Raw genomic sequence first — 25,968 nt, 5'->3', positions numbered from 1 at the left:
GGGGGGGGGGGGGGGGGGGGTAGAGAGAGACGGGGAGATGGATATCTTCAGAAGCAATGGCCAGATGAAACAATACAATCAAAACGGGTTGAGCTTGTGGTGATATGAGCTCTTCAAGGCTGTCTGTCCAGTTTTACACGCAGCGTTAAGATCTGTTTTTGCATTCTTCTGCTCTTATTTGCCTCCATCTCCGTTTGTGCAACGCCACTCCTCTCTCTCCTCAGTGTGTGTTTGTGTTCTTAAACGGAAACCGTTGTAAATTTGTGTGAGTATGCGGAAATGAGCTTTTGTGTGTGTGTGTGTGTGTGTGTGTGTGTGTGTGTGTGTGTGTGTGTGTGTGTGTTTGTTAGAAGTATCATACATGTTTCTATTATCTGTGTATCAATGTGGGCTGACCATATAGACCAACACACACACACACACACACACACACACACAGCCTCTGGATTTCTCTATGTCACACACACACACACACACACACACACACACACACACACACACACACACACACACACACACACCCTATAGACAGTCCTCTGATGGCCTGACAGCTGCTCTTACATAGAGAAGACCTCCAAAGAATTCACACACTATTCCTATTCTACCAGCTCTCCATCATCCCTCTCATAGCACACACCCCATCAGTCTTTGAAGTGGCACACACCCGAACACACACCTTTGTGACTCCCCTGTGAGTTGGTGAGGACTTGTACTACACCCACACCACTCTTCACACATATATATCCTACCCATGGCCAAATCTTATTTGCTTTTCACATGTATTATTACTACTGTATTAACTTACACTTTAGCATGGAAGTTAAATCTCCATGTGTATGTGTGTGTCTGTGTGTGAATTATAACCAGGCGGGAGATCGATTAGCATTGGCTTAAGCAAGCCTTCTCATTTCCTGTCTTCCATTACAGCGCTCAATCAGCCCACAACTCCTTCTCTGCCATACCCTGCTCAGGAGGCTGCCACTGGCAGTTGTACACACACACACACACACACACACACAGGGTCCGGATTAGCTGGCTTGGCAGACATCCAATATGACAAGTACACACACACACACACACACAGAGCTTGATATTCATATCCTTTTTGCACGCCCCTCTCTGTGAGCAGTCCCCCCTCTCTTCCTCCTCAGCAGTAGTCCAGTCAGTTTTAGTAAGATGTCTTATTAGCTCACGAGGCTATGCTAACAAGGCAAAGCTAACATAATGGATCACAGGCAAACAGGCTTCCAAACAAAACATCAGACCGTTTAAACACTCTGCACAAAACAAAGGAAGCCTGTGTCGCCCAAAAACGTCAGCATTCCTCAGTCTGTGTGTGTGTGTGTCTGTCTGTCTGTCTGTCTGTCTTTCTGTCTGTCTGTCTGTCTGTCTGTCTGTCTGTCTGTCTGTCTGTCTGTGTCTAACTCTGAATCCTGACTCATGGGTATTACCTTGAGACCGGGCAAGTCTCTGCTCTCAAGAGAACATCCAGGGCTATACGCAAACACACACACACTGGCAAACACACTAACACACAGGAAGCCAGGTATCAAAGCGAGATGGCTTTGAAGCGGTTAAATGAAAGGCTGAAGGCAGAAATGACAATGTTTTCTGGCAGGCTATAACTGTATGTCTGGCTGAGAGGGAGATCTTGGAAAATAAAGTCAGTATTATGATCTGAACACCCAGATATGAGCTCTTCTAACCGCCTCCATCTGTCCTCGCACAGCCTGCGTTTGAAGTCTCACTTGGATCTGCATTCTAGTCTATACCCTGCTAGTGCTGCAAGGATTTCTGACTGTGTTCTCAATATAAAAAAAAAGACCTGTATTTGTGTGTAGCCTAACTCACTGAACACAAGTTGTCAGGTCCTTTGTGCTCCTGTGTCTGTGTTGTGCAACTAATGATCATCATTATTCTTTATATTTATTCTTTATATCCTGTTTCCTTTCGCCTTCACAGCGCTGCTCTCTGTACCGTCACTTAACTCGTCTTAAATTTCTTGGCTAAAAACCGCCGTGCAGCAGAAGTGTGTTGGAGGCAAAGACAAATATTTAAGTTGGACACAGCCTGGCTATTTTATGGAGCGAGCAGCCGAGGCTAGTGTTCTCCATTCTCTCCGCCCCACTCTGTCTAGAAGGAGGGCAATGCGGTCGTCATCATGTATTTTTCTTATTATTTCTGCCATTAATTTACTTTCTCCCACACTGGGCCCCATTTGAAATAAAGGAGAGATGAAACAAAGACTGGTGCAATTAGCCCTGTTTGTTATCAGCATGGAGTGAAGCGAAGTGTTGGATGAGCCAGACCTCAGATGTGGCAGTCATGTGTGCTGCTTGTGACTCTTTAGTGTATAAAGTATGCCTGTGGTTGGCAGTATGATCCACCAGTTGTGGCCCTCAGCCCTCAAGTCTTAATTAGTATCATCTGTGAGCTCCACGTGACTCAACCCCTCTCCTCTTTCTCTTTCTTCTCTCCGTCTCTGCCACCATCACTCCTTCTGCCTGGATGACAGGAGGACCTGTTAGATGTGTTGGTGTATGCCGACAAATTGTACAGTGACACACATCTGTCATAAAGTGATTTATGTGTGTCTGTTTGATTCCTTGAAAGGGGGTTTTGAATTTATGACAGGCATGGACGCTCATGTTCAAAGGCGCACACACGGCACACACACAAAGAGCAACAAGAGCAAATCTGCCCACTTTGAAACGGCTAATGCTCATCCAATCCAATATGGAGCCGGGCTGACAGATGGGCCCAGTGTGTTCAAAGCAGAGGGCGCCGATTTAATATCCAAACAGGTCAAGCCAAAGAGAGAGACACCCCTGTGTAGGCACGGTGCAAAGGTCCTGCCAGCACCACCGCCACAGCTGGGACTCACCTCACCTCCTCCCTCCTCCCTCTGCCTCCCACACTCTCTCCATTTGTTCTTGTTGCCAGGCGGGGAAGCAGACTGTGCACAGTTCCTCCTCACAAACCTTGTAATCAGCATTCGTTTAGTGTTATTATATGTGCCTAAGAGAATGAAGCTTGAGGGGCAGGTTGTCCTTCCTTCCTCCAAGTAGCCAAGTGCTCACTGTGAAGCCCATAAGGAGAGGAGGATTGCAGAGTGGAATCCTGCTGCTGCTGGCTCTGACAGCCTGATTTAGAGGTGCTTTCTCTTACCTCTGACACTGAGTCCCAGCCTGCCCTGCTCTACTGCAGGGTTGGGAGAAGAATAGTGGTGCTTATCCTGAAAGCCTGTTATTTGTGTGTGTGTGTGTGTGTGTGTGTGTGTGTGTGTGAGAGAGAGAAAGAGAGAGAGTGCATTCTCTTGTATGTGTTTGCTCACACAGCATGCTGGCATTTCTTTTTAACAACCTCCTTTGTCAGTCACTGAGATGTCGAAGATTGCGTGAGCACAGCAGATCTCTTGTACCTCACCAGTGTATGTTCACACACACAGTGTGTGTGTGTACGCGCACACATGTGTGTTCTGTCGTCCAGATGGAAGTGCTTATTGAGTGCTGGTGTGCTGGCAGATCTCTCTGTCTCAGAGAGAGCGGGAGAAAATAAGTGAGAGAAAGAAGGAAAATGAGGAAGAGAGAAAGCCGAGTGGAAAACCCTTCCAATCAGATCCATCATCGTTGTGTGTGAGTGTGTGTGTTTATGCGAGTGTATGAGTGATCTTCCCAGCCAGCTCTTCCTGCCTGCCTCCCCTCTCTAATCTTATCATGTCGGAGCAGCAGATTAGTCCTCCTAGATCTCATCTCTGCCTCCAAATGCCACAATCAGCCTTTTGTTCTTTGGTTGTGCCTACTCTCCCCTGGCGGCAGGCAAGGTGAACATTCCCACAATCCGCCCTCCATACCATTTTGAGCCTCCGCTTGTCAATGTCACACAGCTACCAGTTCTGATCTGCCATACCTGAGCCTCCCCTGCCCCTGGGGCGCTAGCTAACTAAGCTGTTAGCTCAGCAGCCTGCTAGCCTAGCTGAACTGCTTGACATTCCTGGCTAACACTGAGCTGCTGCTGCTGCTCTGTTTGACCTCCCCCTCTTTCCTCCCTCCCTCCCTCCCTCTCTCTCGCCGTCTCCTTTGTCTGTGTGTTTGGGATCTGTCTTTCCTTCCTTACTTCTGGCTGCCACCTTCTGAAGGAAGTCATAGATCCTGGTTGCTGATGTCACCAGTGAGGGGAGGGAGGGGGGCGTCACTAACAGGTTTAGCAGAGGAAGAAGAGAGTGTTTGAAAAGCAGAGAAAATAAACAGAGGTTTCCTGTTAACGAGGTGCACTGGGGGCCTGTCGTGTGGGAGCGAGAGGGTCTGGTTTTGTTTAAAGCAAAGCTCTAGTGTTACAGTGTGAGGAGGAGGAGGAGGAATAGGGCATTAGCTTTGAGGGTTACAGGTTGTAACAACGTTCCCTTAGTTTTGTCACAGCTCGGTTTGGCTGCAAGGCAATGACCATGTTGTGAAGGCCACTGTGATCAGATGTGGGAGAAAGTAGGCGCTCGCTGCTGCTGCTGCTGCTGTGCACTCTACCAAGTATCGGAGGACTTACAGGAATAGTTGAGCGTGTTAGCATTGGTTTTGCATTGGAAAGCACTTTGTTGATTTCACACTCTCTTACTTGAAAACACGAATTAATCCCACACTCAGTCTTTTTAATCTTTTCAAGTGTATACCTCTACAGATTTCCTCCCTCAAATAAGAGCTGGTTTCTTTTCAAATTTAAAGCCTTTCCTTGTAAAAAGGATAGTCTGCCCTCTGTATTTCCCTCTTCCCCCTGGTCTTTGTAGTGGTGTGGTCATACACAGAGGCCCCAGCTCCAGAGTTGACTACACACATGCAGCCACACAAAGAAAACTGCACAGCCATTATGGATCCAAGGGGCCAGCCACATTTAGCTAGTCAAAAGGGAGAATTAACCGACTCGCACAATGCCTGGTTTGTCTTGGCTGCTTTTAGAAAAGCATTCATTTACTTTTTATTAACAGAGATGCATTTTGGAGTCATTGTAAAAGAAATGTACTTTTAAACCTTGTAATATTTTCCAACTTACTGTTAAGCGCTGGCCCTCATATAATCAGACCTCTTTGTGATGCGTGTGCCCAAGAATGCCACAGGCCAGGCTGAGCCACTGGAGGGAGGGGAGGTACCATTGTGTTCAGCCCCAAAGCATGACTCTCAGATTTATATCTCCTCAGTGGATAAAGGGGTAGCCTTGTACCCTGGGGGTTTCAGTAAAGCAGGAGGAGGATAGTTGTAATTTTAAGTCAGAGGAAATGAGAAGGTCTTGCTCCTCCTACTTTAATCCAACCGCTTTCTCTCCCCCCCCCCCTATCTCCTTTGCTGTGCTTCCTTGCATTTTCTTTTTTCCTTTCCTCTCGTTTCATTTCTTTCTCTCAGTGTGGGTTAGTAAGTCTTTTGGCCTCTCCGCAGTGAGCAGCATTCCCAGGGTTTAGGGCCCAGGAGGAGGGAGGGCAGGGCCATGTTTAGCCTCTGGCAGGACAGACAAAGATGGCTGACATTGTGCGGGGCTCAGCTCTCTACAGGCAGCGTGGAATGTCTCTAATCAATTCAGCATTGTGGTTCCCTCTCATATGTTCTCTCTCTGTCATTTTCTATAGCAGGCTTAGCAAAACCCAGACAATACAACTAGTAGTTGGTGTGGCGACTCTGAGCTGTCTATCATCCCCCTTCATTTTCTCCTTGCGTTATCTACTCATTTTTCCACCCTGCATGTTTATAGAATTGTGATAATTGAAAGCTATGCTTCACTCCCACTACGTGCTCCATATGTTGCACTCTCAGTCTTTCTCTCCATCTCCCTCCCTCTTTTGCCTGAGAGGGCTTAACGCCGCTGTGAGCTTCTAAACAGCAATCTGCTCTGGAGAGCGGCAGCTACTCTGTAGTGACAAGGATACTGATGATAGCTGAAGTAACATTCGCTCTCTGCTTTGGTTCGTTTGGTTGGTTTAAAATAATGCAGGCTCATGAATAAGGTGTAAAACCTGTGTGTGTACGCATCTTTCTGCCTGCTTGTGCTTTCTCTTTGCATCAGGCTCCGAAATCCCTTTGATTTTTTTGGTTTTACAGGCAGAAAATGAAATGTGCGGGTAGCACACTAGCAGCATTTACAGTCTCCTTAAAGTATTAATTATGTATAAGCACCGGATAACTACTCATACTGCTGTGGCAGGCAGCCTGTTAATCTAGAAGGCAACAGTGTCTGTACACTGGATAGACAAGAGGTTCGGATGGGTGGGCTAACTGCTGCGAGGGGGAGGGACATGACGTCATTGCACACATTTCTTCTCACACAGTATATCTACGTGTTCGGGGGGGGGGGGCCTGTGTCTCAGTCCATCAGTATGGCTCTGTTTAATCACAAGCAAAGTGTGTGTGGTTGTGTGATGTTGCATGCACACTCACAATCATCCAGAGCAGTAAATGAAGCTGACTGACTGCGTGCCAGCTGCTGTTTAACACGTCCAGGCTCACTTACTCACTCGTTCCTCCTCCCTGCTCAAGGTTGGAGAAGGGGAGGAACGAAGGAGAGAAAATGGTGGAGAGGTAGTGGAGAGGAGGGTTGGAATGAGAAAGGTGGAGGAGGGAGGGAGAGAGGGAGGAAGGAAGGAAGAGAAGGAAGGAATGGAGAGAATTGGAAAACCAGAGGTGGGCTTGAGGGTTTAGGGAGGTGATGATTTGCTTGGCTGCGTGTGCTCAGTCTCCTCCCCAGTGACATAACAGAACAATGTACTGTAAAGGCTTTAAATATCTTTACCCTGACCTCATGTTCCTGCACGCACGCGCGCGCGCACACACACACACACGCACACACACACGCACACACACATACACACAGATACAGTTAAGAGCCTGGAAAGAGCGGATGTTAAACTGTCTGTCTTAGATTACCATAGACTTTCCCCCCGTCTTCCATTTTTTCCATATGCTCATTTCTCCTGTACTCTGTGGGTGGTGTCAGTGGTGGTGCAGGTGTCTCACTTGGTTAGTTCAGTGCAGTGCAGTGCAGCCAAGTCCCTAATAAAGATGGCTAGGGCCAATAGGATTGTGTCGCAGTCCAGCACCCGGCCCAGCAGTCTCTCTAATGTTCTTTTCAAACCACTGTGACGGTCAGTTGGGCTTATGTGAAGGCACAATAAATATTTTATAACATGAAATGAAAACTGTATTTTGCCCTTTTCATCCCTCACCTTAGTGCTGGCCTCAGTTTCTACCATTTTCTTCCCACCCCCCCTTTTTCCCTTCCCTCTCTATTTTTTCATTAACTGGTCCTAGAAAAGCTCTCTTCTCACCTCAGTGCTGCCACTTGCTGGTCATCTAGAGAGTTACAGACCTTTGCTGACTTGCACTTTATTGGAAAGCCAGTAGGTGGCAGCACTTAAGGAGGAGAAAGTCCAAAGTATGGTAAAAAGATACTGTACCTGTGCATGAGTAAATTAAAAGTATGTTGAAATCATTTTAAATGTGTTTATTTAAAGGCTCATTTGAGTATTGTCATCAAGTGAAGAGAAACCAAGGCAGAGAATTGATTAATGATTTTAGATGATTTATTTAGATGGCAAAAATAGAACAAATATCCATCCCCCTCATGGTTCTTCTCTCTCCATATGTCCCCCAGCAACAACCATCCCATTGTTTACTTTATTAAGGCTCTAAATGCTCTGCAATCCCTTTTTAATTGACTTGGTCTCTGCATGCTTCTTGGCATCAGCCGGTGTGAGGCACAAACGGTGCGTCTGCACAGTATCACTGTTTGCCAAGAGGCCAGTTCCTGACGTCATAATCAAACCAAATGATGTCTGTTTATCTTAGCATGGGATCTCTCTTTTTGTCTCCTGCTTATTCGCTGTGTCTCTCTGTGTTGCAGAGTAAACGGGACCATCTGTTGATGAATGTGAAATGGTACTATCGCCAGTCAGAGGTGCCCGACTCCGTCTACCAGCACCTGGTGCAGGATCGCAACAATGAGAACGGTGAGACTGCCTTGCGTGCACTGAAGCACAGCCACACTTGTGCATACATACAGTGCACACACTCACACACAAATGTGAATACACCTACTCGCTCTGTAACACAACACTCGGTTTCTCTCCTTCACACACACACACACACACACACACACACACACACCTGCCTCTGCTCCCCAGACTGTTAAGGGATATAAGAGCTAGCTGTGAAGTTGATTTCACCCACGAACCAGAAGACAGTGTCCAAGGCAGCTGAGCCAATCCCATGGCTCTGTGCTGTTCCCCGGGTAACACTCCTTCAGGCCAGACAGCAGAACTGTCAAGTGTTAATAACCCACAGTGTCATGTGGCCCTTGAGCACACATGCTCAACACCATCAGTGCTAGTGGTCTCATCACACTCAAGCACATACACATCCACAGGAACATAAGCGTGGTGTTTTAGTAACTGAATATTATGTCCTGATGAGAGAAAGGAAATGTCACAGAGGGAAATAAGATTTCATATTCATTTGTAATAGTTGGAACAATCAGTTCATAATACTTCATTAATATTTTCTCAGTCCGTCTTTGAGTCTTACCTAAAATACTGTCCCACACATGTTGACTCGAATGTCTTTGTTGTACTTGGCTGATGTGACAGAAAGGACTCAGTGTTCTCACTATGAATAGTTTGTACACGTACAGATACTCACAGTTTGACTTCAATTTTTATTTATTTAGGTACAGACTCTTAGGTGTATTTTTCTCAAGAATGCTTCTATTCAAGCTCTGTTTAGAGAAAAAGGAGGAGTGTGTACACAATCTCACAACACACAGTCAACTGTTGACACATCTTGTTAGCAGTTGGCAGTACTCGTTAGCTGACACGCACCTACTGGTTGAGCTTTTCTCAGTTTGCCACACAGAATCAGTCAACTCTAAATTTATACTGACTAAAAACAGCCTTGTAACCAGTGAACAAATGTGTGTGCAGTCACAGTTACAGCTGAACACCCTGTTATGCTGTTTTCCCTTTTTTTTAGTAATCCCAGTATCTCTTGTGTCAGAGGAAAGGCTTTAATTCAGGTTTGTCATTGAGGTTATCAGACAAACACCACGTATGCTGTTCCCTCCAGAAGCTGTTTCAGTGCAACTCGACACTGTGCTATCTGCAGGTCCTCGCAGCTGGGTCTCGGGATTATTAGAATTGATGTCACAAGGCCGCAGTACAGTGGCCACAGCACGCAACAACTCAGGTCATTTGTCAACGACGAGCCCCGGCTCGTTGTTGGTACTGCTGATGTGTCTTAACCCCCACAAGGGTCATTACACTAGAGAACTGAACATTATGTCCTCTCCTTAGGGAACCGCACTTTATTGGCTTTATTGAATTATTTGGCATAATATTGACCTCCACAGAGGTACTTGTTACTTTGGGTGGAGGCACAACTGTGCTCATGATTTTATTAGTGAGTTCAGATACCCAAGCTACTTTATCTCTTCTACCTCTCTGTCATAGATAAATGAGTTAGGTAGTCTTTAGCATTTTATATATATATAATGTAAATGTATATTCACTGAACTTGTGTTTTCCTTCCTCCAGACTCTGGCCGGGAGCTGGTTATCACAGACCCAGTGGTCAGGAGTCGAGAACTCTTTATCTCTGACTATGTGGACACTTATCATGCTGCTGCTCTCAGGTAAACAAGCACAAGTACACATATATCCACACACACACACACACACACACACACACACACCAGCAGCTTTATATTCTAAGCTGTGGTAGAAGATAGAAGCTGCACTTTGTGGAAGCACTTTAAGTTTCCTACAGGTTTCTCTTACACTCAGTGTTCAGTCCGAACGGTCCAGCAATACTGCAGCTGCTGAAATTGCAATGCTTGTATTTATAGTACAGTACTCAGCTTTTTTTTTGTGGTGTTTTGTTGCATTTGTCCTATGAGTTCACTGTTGTTGCCTTAGCTGAAAACAATCCCAGTTCTGTGACTATGAAAATTCTTTGATATAAAAGCTGAACTGAAAATAATTCTGAAGTTTTATGACAGTATTAATTAATTATATTAAGACTTAAGTTTTATTTCTATTACCTTATGTCACCATGTTCTTTGATTTTAAGTCTGGATATTTTAGTAATCCATGTGCATTATTGGCATGTCTCTGTATGATTACAGTAGAATTTTCTTACATGAACAAATATTTTATTGTCACTGATCTAAGCACTGTTACACCACCAATTCATTCTTCAAGCAAATACTGTTGTTACATACTCAAACAGACTACTGACTAACACCATCTGTGTTTTGCGGGTTATACCACTGTTATGAAATCCTTGGCTCTTGTGAACCAGATTCAGACAGAAAAATACCCCTAATTCGACATGCTGATGTATTTTTCTGAACAGGGGCAAGATAGTATTAGTACTACATTATTCCTGTGTTTCTATCAGCTCTCCATTAACCAATTCTAAAAGGCATCACAGCAGTATTTGTGTTGTTCTGACAGTAAATTGCTTTGTAGTGTCAATAAATTACAGGTAAGGGAAAACTCCTAAACAATTGTTGAAAGGTTCATACGGGAGAAATTCAAGCACACAGTGATGTCTAGATCATCTTCATTTATTAATAGTCGTACAGTGCATTACGCCTTGAAGCTTCGTCTTTAATTACTCTTATACTGTTGAATTTAATATGTACAACTTTGTCGCATTTGTATAAAATCAAAAGTAAAAGCTTTACTGCTCTGAGCAGGTGCTGCCAAAATAGACCAGTTGTGTAAAGATGTAAAGCAAAGTATGAGTCACATGCCTCACGCTGCCTTGCATTTGAACGCTGATTAAAAGGGCTCTCTATCAACTCCCCCATACACATACCTGTTGTGACATGAGCCTCTTTAGAAGAAAGCTGATGGCACTCACTCACTGGGTAATGTCAGGAGAAACGCACACAGGCTTGATTATTTTCCTGCTCTGAAATCATATACTCTGTGTCCCTGCCTCAGTCTCTTCATCCATTCCTGGCTGACCACCCTTCCCTCCTCTCCCACTTCCCTTTCTCTTTAACCAAAACCATGTGTGAGCAGCACGGCGGCAGGCAGTCAAAGCCATTTCTTACAGAAACCACTGATTTCAGGGCAAATTAGCTGCAACTTCTCCTACACAGAGCACCCTTTGATTTGACTTACTCTCCAGGCTTTAGATAAACGGGAGGGAATTCCAGTGGGATGCTGTAATGCCGCAGCTCTCTGAAGACGGCCCTCCTTAGCACCCGTTAATCTTTTCGGAGGGAGGAGCTGTTTCTCTGCAAGGCAGCCCGGCTCCATATGCCTGTGATGTCTGTTATTTTGATAAAGCCAGACACCAGGGTGCTGGAAACAGGAAATGGTATTAAGATGTGGTCAGAGCCTCGGTCCTCTCAGCTCACTGGGGGGTAATTGTGTCGGGCGGGGAGACAAACAGGTTGAATTCCTGTCCAGATCTCTGCGGCGTCTGTCTCTCATACCTCAGCTGCAGCAGATGAGGCAGAGCTGACATGTTCAGCTGGTGTTCACAAGTTCGGCAGTCAGAGTCTGATATCTCACAGCAGTCAGCAGGTAGTGACAGGCACTAGATACCTGCTGCTGTATTTGTCACCTCCAGTGGCTGAACACCATAAAAGCTACTAATTCAGGCCATTGTATCACATAGTTGTTTCTATCTAATAAAGCATGTCTTTTCTCTCACAGGGGGAAATGCAACATTTCCCATTTCTCTGACATTTTTGCTGCCAGGGAGTTCAAGGCCCGCATTGACTCCTTCTTCTATATCCTCGGATATAACCCAGAGACCAGGTGAGGAGCATTCTCTTCAGTCACTTCCACTGATACAGCACCTTTCCTAATCCTCTGCACAACACTGACATCATTTAATTAAAATAGGACTGAAACTAATGCTTATTTTCAATACCCATCACAATTTTTTGCACTCAAGAAAACTACGTTTTTTTTCCCCCTGACCATTATAAAACGTAAAGCCATTAACTATGGCTGGACAGTTTGCTGACATAATACAGCTAACATGATGAGATGATGATAAAGATGAGGCAAGATGTTGCTGTTGTATCACAGAAATGACCATCTAATACATCCCTAATTAGACTTTTGTTTCATGTCACCAATAAGCAGATTCAAAATTCCATCAACATTTTGTGATATTTGCTTTTCAGTGTCACACGCAGCAGCAAAATGTTACTAAAATGAATGGAACATTTTCTTTTTAGCACAGGAGATGAATATAGAAGTAATTTTTCATAAGTCATGAGAGCTCTGCTTTTTTGGCTTTGATTACAAAGTGGTACATCTAATGACGCCGTCTGCTCATTATTGCTGACAATGTTATCAGTGCACAAAGAATGGTCCTAATGTGGTGTAATTATGGGAATGAGCCAGGGAAACCCCCATGGCTTTATAATTGTTTTGGGCGTTTGTTGATATTTGTCAAATTGCATGTCAACTTTTAATTACTGATCTTTTGCGTTAAAAATAAGATTGGGATGGAAAATCTACAAGGAGCTCATCAGTTGTATTTGAAGTGATTCGTTTGATCAGGATGAAAGGCCGTCTTCACAGAAGACATTTTGACACGTCGCAGTAGGAAAAGTACGGTTGTGAATAATAACATGAATGATTATTGAATTTAGCTGCTTCAGTTTCAGGATCCTGGTGTTGTGGTTGCTGGCTCACTGTCAAGGCTTACTGGGAACACTGCCATCGTTAATGTTATTAGTAACACCTATATGCTTTTCCTGCAATGACAAGTCAAAACATCTGCTGTGAAATATCTCATTTGTTTCATCACGTCTAGTGGCATCACTGATTATTGGTCCTTTTTGTGAACTATTATTACTAATATTGCTATTGCAGTACTACTAATATGAATAATAACACATCATCTTGGGGTTATCTATTCAATTTACTATGACTATAGTATTAAGATTTTAAATTTTAGTTTGATAATTTATGTTCTTCTATGTATTTTAATTTTGTATGAGACAGACATTTTTTAGTTTGTCATAAATTATCTTTGTCAGTTGGCAGCATTGGGAAATGGTTAAATAGCCTTCACAATAAGTGTTAAATTCATTATTAGAGTAGGTAACATTTTAGTGTGTTCTTGTTATGCTCAAATACGAACATGAATAGAGGCATATGTTTTTAATATTTAAACATATTTTGTCATGGATATCTCATAATTTACCTCTGTATCATGATGGTTTTTATTAGTTGTCCCTCCACTTTGACCCAAATATACACAAAGGATGACTTTGTCTAAAGCACTTTTAGGACATGTTGGTTGGTTATTGCACATGATGAGCTGTTGAATTAATTTAGGTGCTTAATAGATATTGGTGAACCCGCATTGTAATAACCCTCCAGTGGTGTTTGGAGTCTCACGTGTAGCAGTGACAGCTGGCCTTGTTATTGGCACTGAGGGTTGCCAGTTGGGAGCCCCCTCCTTCGGGGCCCTGTTCAGTCTCAGTCTTCCCCTCCCTCCCTCCCTCCCTCCTCTGATCGTTTGGTATTCTGAGCGGGGTGTCTGCAGCCTTGCAATTTCACTCTTGTTTATTATGGCGCTGACATACGAGGAGAGATGAATTCCGTATCCTGCATGCGTGTCTGTCTGCCTCTGTGTGTGTCTGTGCGTGTGTGCGCTTGTGTGAGGTCGCAGCACATGCTCAGTAGTGTCTATAGAGAAGCGAGCCGAGCTTGCGACGCTGTACGTGCAGGCTGAGGTCACAGCACAAGCTCAGTGAATACCTCTCCGGAGCGAATGCGTGGTTCTCCATTTTGAGCACCTAGAAATAGGTGGGAGAGGGGAGTTAATTCCAACGAGCATTATACACACAGTGTCACCACCCAACCTTAGGGCTCGATGTCAGAAATGGACGATTTGTTCAGTCCCCGGAGGTAGGTTTGCGATCATATTCTCGTGCTTTCTCGTGCCGTTATTAGTTGCTGCGCGAGTGTCGGCTCGACTTATTTTCCTGAGTCGCATTCCTGCTGCCTGACAAAACTGTGCGAAGCTGTCCGCGTCACTGTCATTATGTTATCCCACTGTGTGTGTGTGTGTGTGTGTGTGTTTTGTGTGTGTGTGTTTTGTGTGTGTGTGTGTGTGTGTGTGTGTGTGTATGTATGTGTGTGTGTGTATGTGTCGGGGAGCGCTAAAGCGAGTGTGCACATTGTGTCGGTAGACAGACGCTTGAATGCTGTTGAACACACAGGCTGTCACTGCAGATCGCATACCGTTGCGCGTTTACCGTCGCATCACTCCTTTATTCATATGTTACCTTCAGAGTCCCAATGAATGCAAAGTGTTGAGGATACACCCGCTTGTATGATGTTGATAAATGTGCACGCAGCGTGGTTATATGACGGTAATAAGAGCAGGAGAGGCTACCCCTGGCTCCATTTTGCAGCTCCTGTTTACAGTCGGGATGACATGGCGTATGGAGCATCACAGGGCTGCACACAAAGCTCCGCCGGCTCTGTCGCCAGCTGTGATGTGTGCACGCTGCTTGTTGTGGTACTTAAATACCATGAAGTTGGGTCTGTTTTTGCTGTGCTGCAATTATGTCAGTGTGCCACAGACGCGCTCTGTGATTGGCTGGAATTGATGGAGGGGGCGGGGTTATCCTTGATTGCACACACAGACACACAGACCCACACACAAAGTTGACCAGACTGTCACGTTGTTGTTTTGGTTTAATAAGTAAGCCTGTAATTACTTGACAGGATTGAGTGCTAATGCCGAGTTAGATTTGAACTTGTTGTGTGTATCAATTTGGCATGTTTTACATTGTTTATTGTGTGAGGCAACAGGCTCCAGCAGCTTATTAGAGAAAAATGAAACATTATTACTAGGCACAGTATTATAAGGAATACTTTGAGTGTACCAGTGAAAATAATGCTTTGAAGATATATGCCTTTCTTATCTATATTAATTGTCTGCAAATTAAAATACATGCTTCTCAGTCATTTGTTTTTCCAGCTGGGGCTACAAGAAAAAATACAAATAATAAAAGGGTGTTTTGCAGGTTGTGTCAGTATTATTAACAAAGGCCTAATTTTATCACATGCTTGTAAGTACTTTTTTTGTTCAGTAGGCTGTCTCTGTTCAAGTATACCTGAAGTCTTCATGGAAACTCCTGAGAGCTTCTTGCCTCAATATATCTGTATTTTGCCTCCTCTCTCAGAATCCTGTCTGAACGTCGACTGCCGGTTCTCAAACACACTGTTCTTATTGTGGTGCGCAGGTCCTCATTTGTCATCCTTACAGCCTCCTGCCAAACATACCGTTGACCTGGCCAACTGTGCATTGTCAAGAACGCGTTTGTAGAAGTTTCTCTCAGACCAGACTCATACTCGCTCAGTTTATTATATATATATATGATTTCTTATTCGGGAGACTAAACGTTCAGTATTGTAGATACAAAAGTATATATACAAGCATAGCCTATGAGACATTCTGTGGGTTAGTAAAAAGCAGAATGAAATATTTCCTTGTTTCAAGCATCATTCATCTCTAATAAAGCCAAGGCAATAGTTTAATTGCTGATTCCACATTGCTTACTTCTAATTCAACAGTTTTCATTCAAATAATAGCACAAGAAACCTGGCTTAAATAAGGACTGAAGTCTTATGAAATCATTCTGAAACCTGTAAAAAAATAAAATAAATAAATAAATAAAAATTGTGATGACGCAGGAAACTTCTATATTTTATTTTTATCAGCACTGTTCATTGCTTTGGGTGTTTGTAGTCTGCCAAGTTCTGATTGCTTTACATTTAGTTTGTCTTATCTGCTGAGAATGTTTGTAATAAAATGAAATGAAGTATTTCGACATGTTCTGGAGCAGCAGCCAGTCCTGGCAGGCTCAGGGGTCATTCACTGCAGCTGAAATTCAGTTTTTGGCCTGTGTTGATATCGTCTGTGCCAGTGCTTCTGTCAGCCATAGTTCATAACAGTATGGATTACTCCTCTAATCACTCTCTCCTGTCTGAGAGGCAGTCTGTTAAGAGAGGGGAAAGGGGAGTTGGGTCAAATATGCACCAGTCATAGGGTTTTGTGGTTGGAGGTCTGTAAAGAGACCAGAGGGCTGTGGCCTCTTAGGTTTCCACCAGGTCTGCATGATGGAGTGCGAGCTTCTCTGGGTGCAAATCACGCTGACAGATTCTGGGCCGCCCCACGCTCGGCTGTATGAAAATCGGCGCTGTTACCTAGGCAACAGAGGGAAAGGCTTTTCAAAAGGAACATCTTGTCATTTTCTTTAATCCATTGCAGCTGGAGATTCGGAACACTATTATTAAATTGCAGTTGCTATGGCTACCAACGTTTGTACCAGCAGCCGTTTCCGAGGCTCTCGCCTTGCATATCCAGAGCCAGCAGCCCCCCCCCCCTTTTAGGGGATTCTGTTTTATTGCTGCATCCGCAATATCAGGCCTGCAAATGTGCTCTGCTCAGCTCACTGTGCAGGAGCAGTCACCCAGGAATATTCTCCTGAAATCCTTGTTTGCTTTTCAGAATAAAACACTATGTACTTTGCTCACATGTGACTTTACCTTAACAATTTCCATAATAGAAAGTATAACACTCGTCCCCTCTGAGCGTATGTGATCTTGTCCTGGTCATGAATTGTTAGTTTCTGGCATTTTCTTTTCTCCCATGCTCTGAAGCGTTAGTCAGTTATTATACCCAGTTGTGACTTTATAGTTTTTTGCAGCTGTTTAGCTGATTCAACAGGCACACCGCAGACAGATTTCTTTCAGCTAGCTTTGAAATGCTGCCAGATAAATATTTAGTTTCAATCTGCTCTCTTTGTCTCTTCTCAGGCGACTAAACAGCACACAAGGGGAAATCCGAGTGGGACCCAGTCACCAAGTAAGTCACTGTGCAACACACACATCACCCTGCAGGTTGACGTGAGAGAGTGCTCCAGTGTTGGTGCAAGTTTCTTTCCACGTCAGCATCAGGACGCAGCTTCTGTGTGCGGATTCCATTATCCCACAATTAGCTGAAATTTGACAGCTGTCCTCTTACCTCATTGGTTCAGTCTCATTCATGGTGTCGTGTGTCATTGAAGATGATCAAATCCAAACAGGATGTGTAGCGGCATATTAATGTCATGCCGTTCACTTTACCACAATTTTCCCCTGATGAAAACAAGATTGTTCGGTTTTTGCCACAATGCTGTTTTCACGAAACAAATAATTATTTAAAATGCAAAACATCTAATACTTTGTATTTAATTAAAAAAAAAAATAATAATGCAATCGTAATTTATTCATTTAGTGGTGCCAACAGATTATCACACTTTATTTTTAACAACTGGTGGAATCAAGGGTCCTTAAACTCAACATATCACTCTCAATTTTGTATGATAATGTACAGAAAAATGTTTGCTGTAATGTTTCTTGTCAGTCAGACAGAAAGTCACCTGAGTAGTGCAGTCCTGTGTTGTGTTAAGATATTGAATCATTGTGACTGTAACTTGTCCCCATTCCCCGCTGCCACCACTCACAGTGAAAAGTTGATGACAGGGCGGCTGAAAGTTGATATTTTCTTCAAGCTTGCATGCTATTTGTAGTGTGACACCATCTGTCCCTCTCTTTCTCCCTGGACCTAATTAGGCCAAGCTCCCAGAGCTGCAGCCTTTCCCTTCTCCTGGTGGCCAGGCAGTGACCGAGAATGAGGAGCTGGTCTGGATGCCAGGGGTCAATGACTGTGACCTTCTCATGTACCTCAGAGCCGCAAGGTGAGCCCGGAGAAACAGAAATCCAGACTTCAGAGAGGGCAAGGTCTAACCTGCTAGAAAGCTATCACCAGTTAGGTTAAAGGTAGATTGATAAGTAAATATGTAGTTCCCAAACTGTCCCCTGCCAACAGTGGACTGATATCTAGTCCTTAAAATAATAAAAAGATATCCAGGTCTCGTCATCAGTGAGAGTGATAAGTAGTGTTCCCCTTTATGGTTAAGAATCTACGCAACAGCAGTGGCTTTGGTTTGACACCATTATATCAACATCAGTAAAACCAGACTTCTATCATTTCTTGTAGTCTTGTATTTTTATGCTACATATTAGACTTACACTTCAACAGGTGTAGTTTCATGACATGAAATCGTTCATCAGTGCTCGCTGAGATGTTGTTGCAGTGAAAGTGATATGTGTTAACAGGTTTCAGTGCTGTGTTTTAGTTAGGGGCTGCAGAGTAATTAATCACAACCTGTCACCATGACAGACAGTGTTGTAGAAATTCTACTGAGGTCTGTTTTTATCCGTCATATTTGTTTTCATGCTTCCCAGTATTACACAGACCTTTACTGTACTACGTTTGTGTATGCGTGGATTATAACACATACACAAAGCTTAATATTAAAGCCCTGCTCGGTAAAAATGTTGGAAGTATTTCTTGTTGGAACAAGTGTGCACACAGGGGAATTTCAAATGTGCCTTTTTAATGACAACAAACCTCGGAGTGTAATAAAGGTGGTTATTGATATATGCCTCTTGCAGCATACGTTTATGAGAAAGATAAGATTTACTGTAGTGTGTGATAAGAGAGGTGACCTAGAGGAAAGAAAAGAAGGATACTGATGTGGTTCACCACCAGCTACATCAGCCCCTGCCTGAAATGTTTCGTGTTTTGTTGCTGTGTTTTGGACTGTTCTCAGTTCCATGCTCCATTCTAGGGCTGCAGCTAACAATTATTTTCATTATCTAATCTGCCAGTTAATTTCTTAATTTAATTGATTAATTATTTGATCCTCAACCAAAACATCAGCCAATAGTCCATACCCCCAAATTATTCAACTTAGTATAATGGGGAAAAGTCTCCTATTTACAAACCTTGAACCATCAAATGTTTGGCTTTTTAATTAAATGATTCATTGCTTATCAAAATACTTGCCAGTTAATTCTGTTGAGTGACTGATCAATTAATAAGCTATTGTTGCACCTGTGCTCCGTTCTTTACCAAGCTAGCTAGTTTATGTGTATGAACTTGGCCAGCTTTCCCTAAACCTGCGCTGTTTATTATTGTTTGAATAGTGTGCGATTTTGTTCCAATCTGTTTAAGTGTATCTTAATTTTATGAAGTTATGCCAGTAGCCATGCAGCAGGTGATGCCCGCTTGTTGTCATCTCTACTGTGCCTGCCAGATGTGATTTAACAAAGGACATTAAAGTCAGTGTAGTGATTGTGATGTGATTTAACAGCTCTGTTGCTAGTTGTCAGTGGTCTGTTTAATGTTTTTCTCATCTGCGTTGTGTTCACAGGAGCATGGCTGCCTTTGCAGGGATGTGTGACGGAGGCTCAACAGAAGATGGGTGTCTAGCAGCCTCTCGAGATGACACTACATTAAATGCACTTAACACTGTAAGTAGCCATGCAGCAAGTCTATCACTAGGAATCAAGGGGAAAAAACAACACATTTTTAGTTTCAGCTTGTTTGAATTTCAGATATTTTACCAAGCTTAGCTAAGATTCAGCTGTGCAGTGATGGGCGATGATAAGGCCCCTGAGCCAGTAGAGTAGCCCCCTGTAGCAAACCCAGCCCTAGAAGCTTACAATACATCAGGCGTAATGAGAGATTTGTCCATCACATTGACAATGAATGCAGAGGAATCAAGCACAAGAAAGAGATTAGAATCATCATAAACAGGGCATTTATATTCCGACTCCATAAACTGGAAAATTAACATAGCGGGCAGGTCATTGTCTCTCGACCTTCCTTTCTATTTGCAATTCCAATGAGCAATGCTTGTTTATTCTCAGAGGAAGAGCTCCAGCGCTGCCTGTTTCACCCAATTGAATGTGACACAGGGCTTAAAGCTGCACAGCGATTGCCTTTGTCACTGTGTTGTTTATTTCCAACCTGGTTCTTGGATCTTAGCACGACGTTTCCTCATGTTCCCACTTGAGGCTGAGATTTCTATTAAATATAAGATCTGTTTTTATGGTCGGTAAAAAAAACTCCCCCATGTGTTACTGTGAAAGAAGTTTGCATGTTAATAAATATACTTTTTAATGTATACATGCATTATTTTATAATCTGAACGGTGTGCTGATGATTTTTTTTTTTTTTTTTTGTGATTGTCCACAGCTTCATGAGAGCAGCTATGATGCAGGCAAGGCTCTCCAGCGCCTGGTGAAAAAGCCAGTACCCAAACTGATAGAGAAGTGCTGGTCTGAGGATGAAGTGGTGAGAGAACCATTCTTTTCATTTGGAAATGCGTGAACAAAGATATGAAAAATAATTATTTAAAGGCTATAAATAATAGATTATTTCAGGACATTCTGTAGTTTTCTTGACGTTTCTTGGTATTTTCTTGAATGGATACATGGTGTCTGTCAGAGCTGGCTTTGTGTCTTTAGAGGGAGCTGTTGAGAGAGTTAAAACAGAACAGGGCTCTTGGCCCGGGCTCAGAAGACATAAGTAAAAACTCGTCAGTTTCCAACTCCTCCAAGGCTCAAGAGCAGCTGCATCCTGTTTATCACTCACAGAATAAATCTTTAGCGTGGAGGTCTGGAAAGGGAAAAGATTGAGGGCTGGTAATGTTAGCCTCCATTTGAATTTAGATGTGAATTTCACCGCAGCTGTTGAAGGGCTGGAATCAGAAAATGGCAGCCTTTCTCCCTGATCAAACAGGGAGGGTAGCAGGGGAATGAAAGTGCTGGATAACACCGTGTCAAAACGACTGAGAGCTGCGGCTTTGGCCTTGATGCTTTATGACACACTGCACTACATGTTTGTATACCCGCACCCTTTTAAAGATAACACTACTGACTCATCTGACGGTAGATCTTAGAACAACACAAGGCTCCACCACTGCCGATTCTTTGGTTAGCTTTTCCTCCTCCTGGGTGAATCATCCTTTTTTCCACTTTGATATTGTTTTGTAATGCTGAAGCCTGGCAGTTTTTTTTTCTTGCTCAGATCCAGTGGAAGTGAATTGGCGTATTTGTCTTGTAATTGAACATGATGGGCACATTTGAATAGAGCCGGAGCCCACGGCAGGACCACAGCGAATCACAACAAATTAAGTCAGCCATCCTTTTGTTGACTAGTTATGCATTTTCCTATATTTATGCGTGCTTGCTGGCGCCAGGCTAAACTGCTGCAAAAAGATGATCAGAGCGGAGGACAGGCATGTTGATGGGAAGTTTAATTGCCACACTCCACCGCAGGTCAACCACAGACCACTTGTAAAAGAAACTTGGCTCGACAGTATAATCTGTAAATAACTCAATTCAGACAATAAATTGATCACTTCAGTAATTCACTTTTGCCCTTTTTTGAATCTTATTGTATTCTATTCATATTTTGCAGCAGTGGCATTTATCTGTAATGATAGATCCTAATATATTCTGGGAATCTTGCAGTATTATTGAACTCAGTGACACACACCAGGAAAAAACAACAGAGTGGTTGTCTTTTCTTACTGGCTGGCCTTCCTGCTGGCTGTAGGGCTGAAATTGGCTGCTAATGTCAAAATAGAGTCTGACTGATATTAGATTTTAGATACTGATATGTAAAACTTTTAAAAATTACAAAGCAAATTATTGGCTGATAGTCTTTTAACATAAGCACATAACATAAGAAGTCTTGATGTGGATCCCTTGCATTTTTTATTAATTTTTTTCAAAATAAGAATTGTGATCAAGCCACGTAACAACAAGGACATTTTATAGTGTAAAAACATCTCGGACAGAGTGAAAAAGCAGTGGAGACACTGTTTCTAAATGTCCTTAAACCTAGGATGTAAAGCAGTTCCTTGTTCTTTACAGACATTTACGTCCATACTGATACATTTGCAGTAAGCTAATATAGAATGATAAAGTGATCTATCAGTCGAGCTCTGTACAATTTAGCAAATTGCAAAATTACATATCAAATTAAAGTCCACTGGGCCTCTGTTCCACTGTTATTTTACACCAGACAATTCACTACACACATGTAAAACAAAACCTTAATAACCAATTTTGTAAGTTTTGAATAGAAATGTGTTTGTTTGGATTTTGGACAGCAGAATTTTGCAATAAAGGAAATGATCCTATTCCTGCAATTCCACTGAAAACTGATCTGCAATAATATTGTTATTGTTGCTGAGCTCTGTAGCATATTTATCTCATTCCGTAACCTGGGTCAAGATGACTTAGTTATTTCATCATGTTCAAACAGCATTATGTAACTGAACTGAGGAGCTGTCAGGGAGTCCGGTACACGGTGTTAGCCATGTTTAGTGCCGGGTGTGTTTTGTGTCTGCGGATGGAGGCAGTCAGCTGGCCGTCTGTGCTCCACCTGCCCCTCAGTGTCTACAGCCTGGAGAAGCAGCATCTTGACTCTGGCCAGCCAAGGACACAGCTCCCAGTGATCTGATCACCAGTTGTGCCTTTTCAGCCCTGCAGCCTTGAGGGACAGGTGTAAATGTAGCACCAACCTTGACACACCCGCAGAAACCAGCCCTGCTGCTCTTCATTTATTTATCACCCCTCGCTCTCCCTCTCCTCTCCCTCTCCTCTCCCTCTTCCATCTCGTCCCCTCCAGGACTAGCTTCATTATTCCTGCCTGCTCTTTTTTCAACCCACTCCTCCGTTCTTTTAGAGATGTGAATAAAAGTGACAGCGGGGGCTACTGAAATGACAGAATCAGCCTGTCTGCAGGGTCACTTGTCACCCTTCCCTCCCCACTTTGACTTCTCTTGCCCCCCCACCACCACCACCACCACCACCACACCTCTCCTCCCTCTGCCTGCAGCTGCAGCCACATAGCACATAATCCTGGACCTCGTCTCAACTCTATAACTCTAGAGAAATATTTATAACACCCCGTACACCCCCCACAGGAAGATAAGACCACTGCCATGATCATTTGTGAGCAGTTTCATTACAGCTGTGGAGGAACTGACAGTGCTGCAAAGCAGAGTGTTTGTTTTATGTTTATTGTCCTCTGTCAGGCTCAGAAAACTCCAGACAGATTTGTGACAGTCCACCTCTGAACAATCTTTCACTGTGAGATTATTAGTACAACTTTCAGAAATTGAAAATCCATCACATGGATGTGAGCGTCACTCAAACGTTTCATTCATCAGTCAGATTACAACAAAGAAAGATAAATGAAATCTAAAAGTATGAATATTTCAGCAGCACAGTCTAACCTCCTTGCAGTTGTTGTGCAGTCAGCGGGCTGTTGAGAGTTAAGGAGTGGTTGATTTAACCACCAAGAAAAGAAAAAAATGTGATCTATTATTATGGGTGTGTGAAACCGTTTCAGATGGTGAAACATGGAACAGACCTCTGTTTTCTCTTAAGTCTTAACTGAGAGAGGCAGTCTCACTACACCACTTCTTTATGTGTGTGTTTTATCAGAAGCCAAATCAATGCTTACTGCCCACACAGAACTCTCCTCCCATCCTTTTCAATGTGCAATAGTCTTCATGTCAAAAATAAACTCTTTTAAAACCAGGAACAGAAAGCACTTAGTGAAAAACACACAGATTGCTTCTTTTTGTTGCTGTTAAATGCTCCTCCACCGAGGCTGTGTTGCGAAATAGCAATAAACATTGCAACACTGAGTAGTTCTCCTATCTAAATGACTACTTATTATAAAGCGTGAAACCACAATTAGCTGACAGGATATGATTATCAACAGTGGGAACGACTTCTGCTTTTCAGATCAGAAAAATCCTGTTACAGCTTATAACTAAATGAGCCGGTTTGGTGAGCGGATCTTGGGTTGTAACTGGCCACTGCTGACAATTTCTGGGCGAGTACAGATGTTTTTGATCAAAGCGTTTGCAGGTGTTTCACGCTATAAAATAAAGTTGTGGCTCAGACACTGTAGAATTCTTAAAGTGGCAAATCCAGTTTTGTCAATATTCATGACAGGATCATACAGCATTGCAAAAACTAGCTGTACAGATAATGCTGTTGTTGCAGTGTTGTGTCTAAGACTGCAGCTTTAGTCAGTTATTGTTCCAGTTTTAGTTGTGAAATGTGCTCTGTTATTATAATGTATACAGGTTTCATCGGAAATCTCATCATATTCCTCCATATTATTTCATTTTTATTCTAAACGTTATTTATTAAGATGCATCATATATCAGTATTTTCCAAAGTAAGGCAGGTGTTATATCATGAGATGAATTCCTTTGCACCTGCCCTACCTGCAGCCTTGGTGAAGGTCATTTAATGATTCCTCCTCTGGCAAAACTTGATATAATGAAATTGTCTCTGCTGTAAATAAGTGGTGCTAATAATGCATTGGCCAACAGGAGGTGCCATATAAACAATCAAAAGCAGCAGCAGCAGCAGCAGCAGTAGTCGTGCTGTGTGTCGCCATGTCAGAGACAGAGAGGCTGATCTATGACTGCTGTGGAGCGGGAGGTCTATTCCTCAGCCAGCTGCACCGGGCTGCGGCTTATCTCCGGCTGTGTCTTCTGCTGATGGATGACTGGAGCAGGCCGCCGACAGCACTGTGACGGGAGGGGAGGGAGGGGGTGGGAAGGTAGCGGCCCCCCAGTGGTAGAACACAAGCCTACCACCCCAAACAACACTGCCCAAGCAAAAACACCACAAGGCGAATGAAAAAAATAAAAAAACAAACATGTGGCCCTACATCCCCTGCTGCAGGTTGTCAGTTGATTTGAAGTTAGATGAGGTTCCTTACTTAAGTGGTTCTCATCTGCAGAGGGAGCTCTGTTTGCTACACTGAAGTTTTCGTGTCAACAGTACATTTTATCACTATTATGGTACATTGCCAGCAATGCTTTTTAGGGTTGTTTAGCAACTAAATAGCAGGCAGGATGGGTGTGTGCTGGAATTTCCTGTCACCTTTTGTGTCCATACAAGCCAAGGGAAGCAGAGGATGTTACTCTGCTTGCCAAAGTAACACGTCTTCATATTTATTATTTATATCTTCATGTTTATTACTGTGTAAATATAAAAACAGGCCTTTTGGTCTGTCAGAGTAAAGTTACAACAGCAGAAAATCTTTTTAAAGAAGGGTTTGCAATAGAGGAAAATCTCTCTTACACATCTGCATATTTTTTAGTACATCTAAGCATAGATTTATCTTTATGTATGGTGTCAGTGCAAAGAGGATGTGGCAAGTCTAACATCTGTCCATGCGGTCTCCCTTTCTCCTCTTAAAGCATGTTGTGATTTCCTCTCTGCACACTGTGGCCAAACTGATTACGAGCTGATATTTCATAACAGACAGCAGTGTTTTCTCCCATTGGTTTTGGCTCGCGGACCGATTGTCCTCAGCCCTCTGGGTTTATACACAGCAGGCTTTGAAAGGTCAGCTTTTAACAACGAGTCAAGTATAATAACTCCATATTGAGTGAAAGTGGCTTTGTTTGCTGTTGGACGGCCTTGTGTCAGTGTTGTCATGGAATGACATTTAGCAGGAATTATGTTCCATGCGTGAGCCTGTGCTCTGTTTGTCATCATGATACCATCTTTGTGCATATGTCCGCATTATCTTAACCAGTTTTACAACTCCCAACAATCAACTCTCAAGCAGGAAGTGCGCACACACAACAATGCCCTATTGAATAATTTTTTCTCATTCTCCTCCTCCTTTTATACGTCTCCTCTCCAGCCTCACAATAGTGCACTGTTAGGCTGTGAGGGGAAACTTGGGGCGGGTGAAAAGCGCCAGCTCTCAACTCAGAGAGAGAGAAGCCTGTTGTTTCTGCACAGCGGATGGCCATTTGGTAGAGCTTCTGGCTCTCTCAGCCCCTCCTCCGTCGCTGTGTTGCCTAGCAACGGAGGGCTGGAGCAATCGGAGCAGGGGCAGAGCGATTCAGGGAGCAGATTGGCGGATGATTTATTAGCTGGGCTGGAGAGCAGTGAGCCCAGGCAGCTGAAATGGAGCCTTAAACTGGAGCCGACATGTAGAGAAGGGAGGAGGGAGCCAGCGAGAGAAAGAAAACAGAAAGGGGGGGGGGGGGGGGG

The 25,968-nt window shown here is 43.4% G+C and overlaps 1 protein-coding gene across 4 annotated transcripts in view; it reads left to right on the top strand.

Moving 5' to 3' along the window:
- Positions 1–25,968, top strand: part of rerea (arginine-glutamic acid dipeptide (RE) repeats a) — a 90,115-nt gene that overhangs the window by 42,227 nt on the left and 21,920 nt on the right. For 2 of the 4 annotated variants that reach the window (XM_023427729.2, XM_023427727.2), the window contains exons 4-10: positions 7,876–7,981; positions 9,560–9,656; positions 11,698–11,802; positions 16,840–16,888; positions 17,638–17,762; positions 19,284–19,383; positions 20,111–20,209. In XM_023427729.2, coding sequence (XP_023283497.1) covers positions 7,876–7,981; positions 9,560–9,656; positions 11,698–11,802; positions 16,840–16,888; positions 17,638–17,762; positions 19,284–19,383; positions 20,111–20,209 — 681 coding nt within the window. Of the gene's footprint in view, positions 1–7,875; positions 7,982–9,559; positions 9,657–11,697; positions 11,803–13,669; positions 13,918–16,839; positions 16,889–17,637; positions 17,763–19,283; positions 19,384–20,110; positions 20,210–25,968 lie in introns of those variants that run through there. The other 2 variants (XM_023427731.2, XM_023427730.2) reach the window with 2 other exon arrangements.

Source organism: Seriola lalandi, unplaced genomic scaffold, assembly GCF_002814215.2.
Source record: "Seriola lalandi dorsalis isolate HSWRI2012SDOR001 ecotype SW California unplaced genomic scaffold, Sedor1 jcf7180002054861, whole genome shotgun sequence".
NCBI lineage: Eukaryota > Metazoa > Chordata > Actinopteri > Carangiformes > Carangidae > Seriola > Seriola lalandi.
The sequence above is the reverse complement of the archived record's forward strand: the minus strand, read 5'-3'. Positions and strand labels throughout refer to the sequence as shown.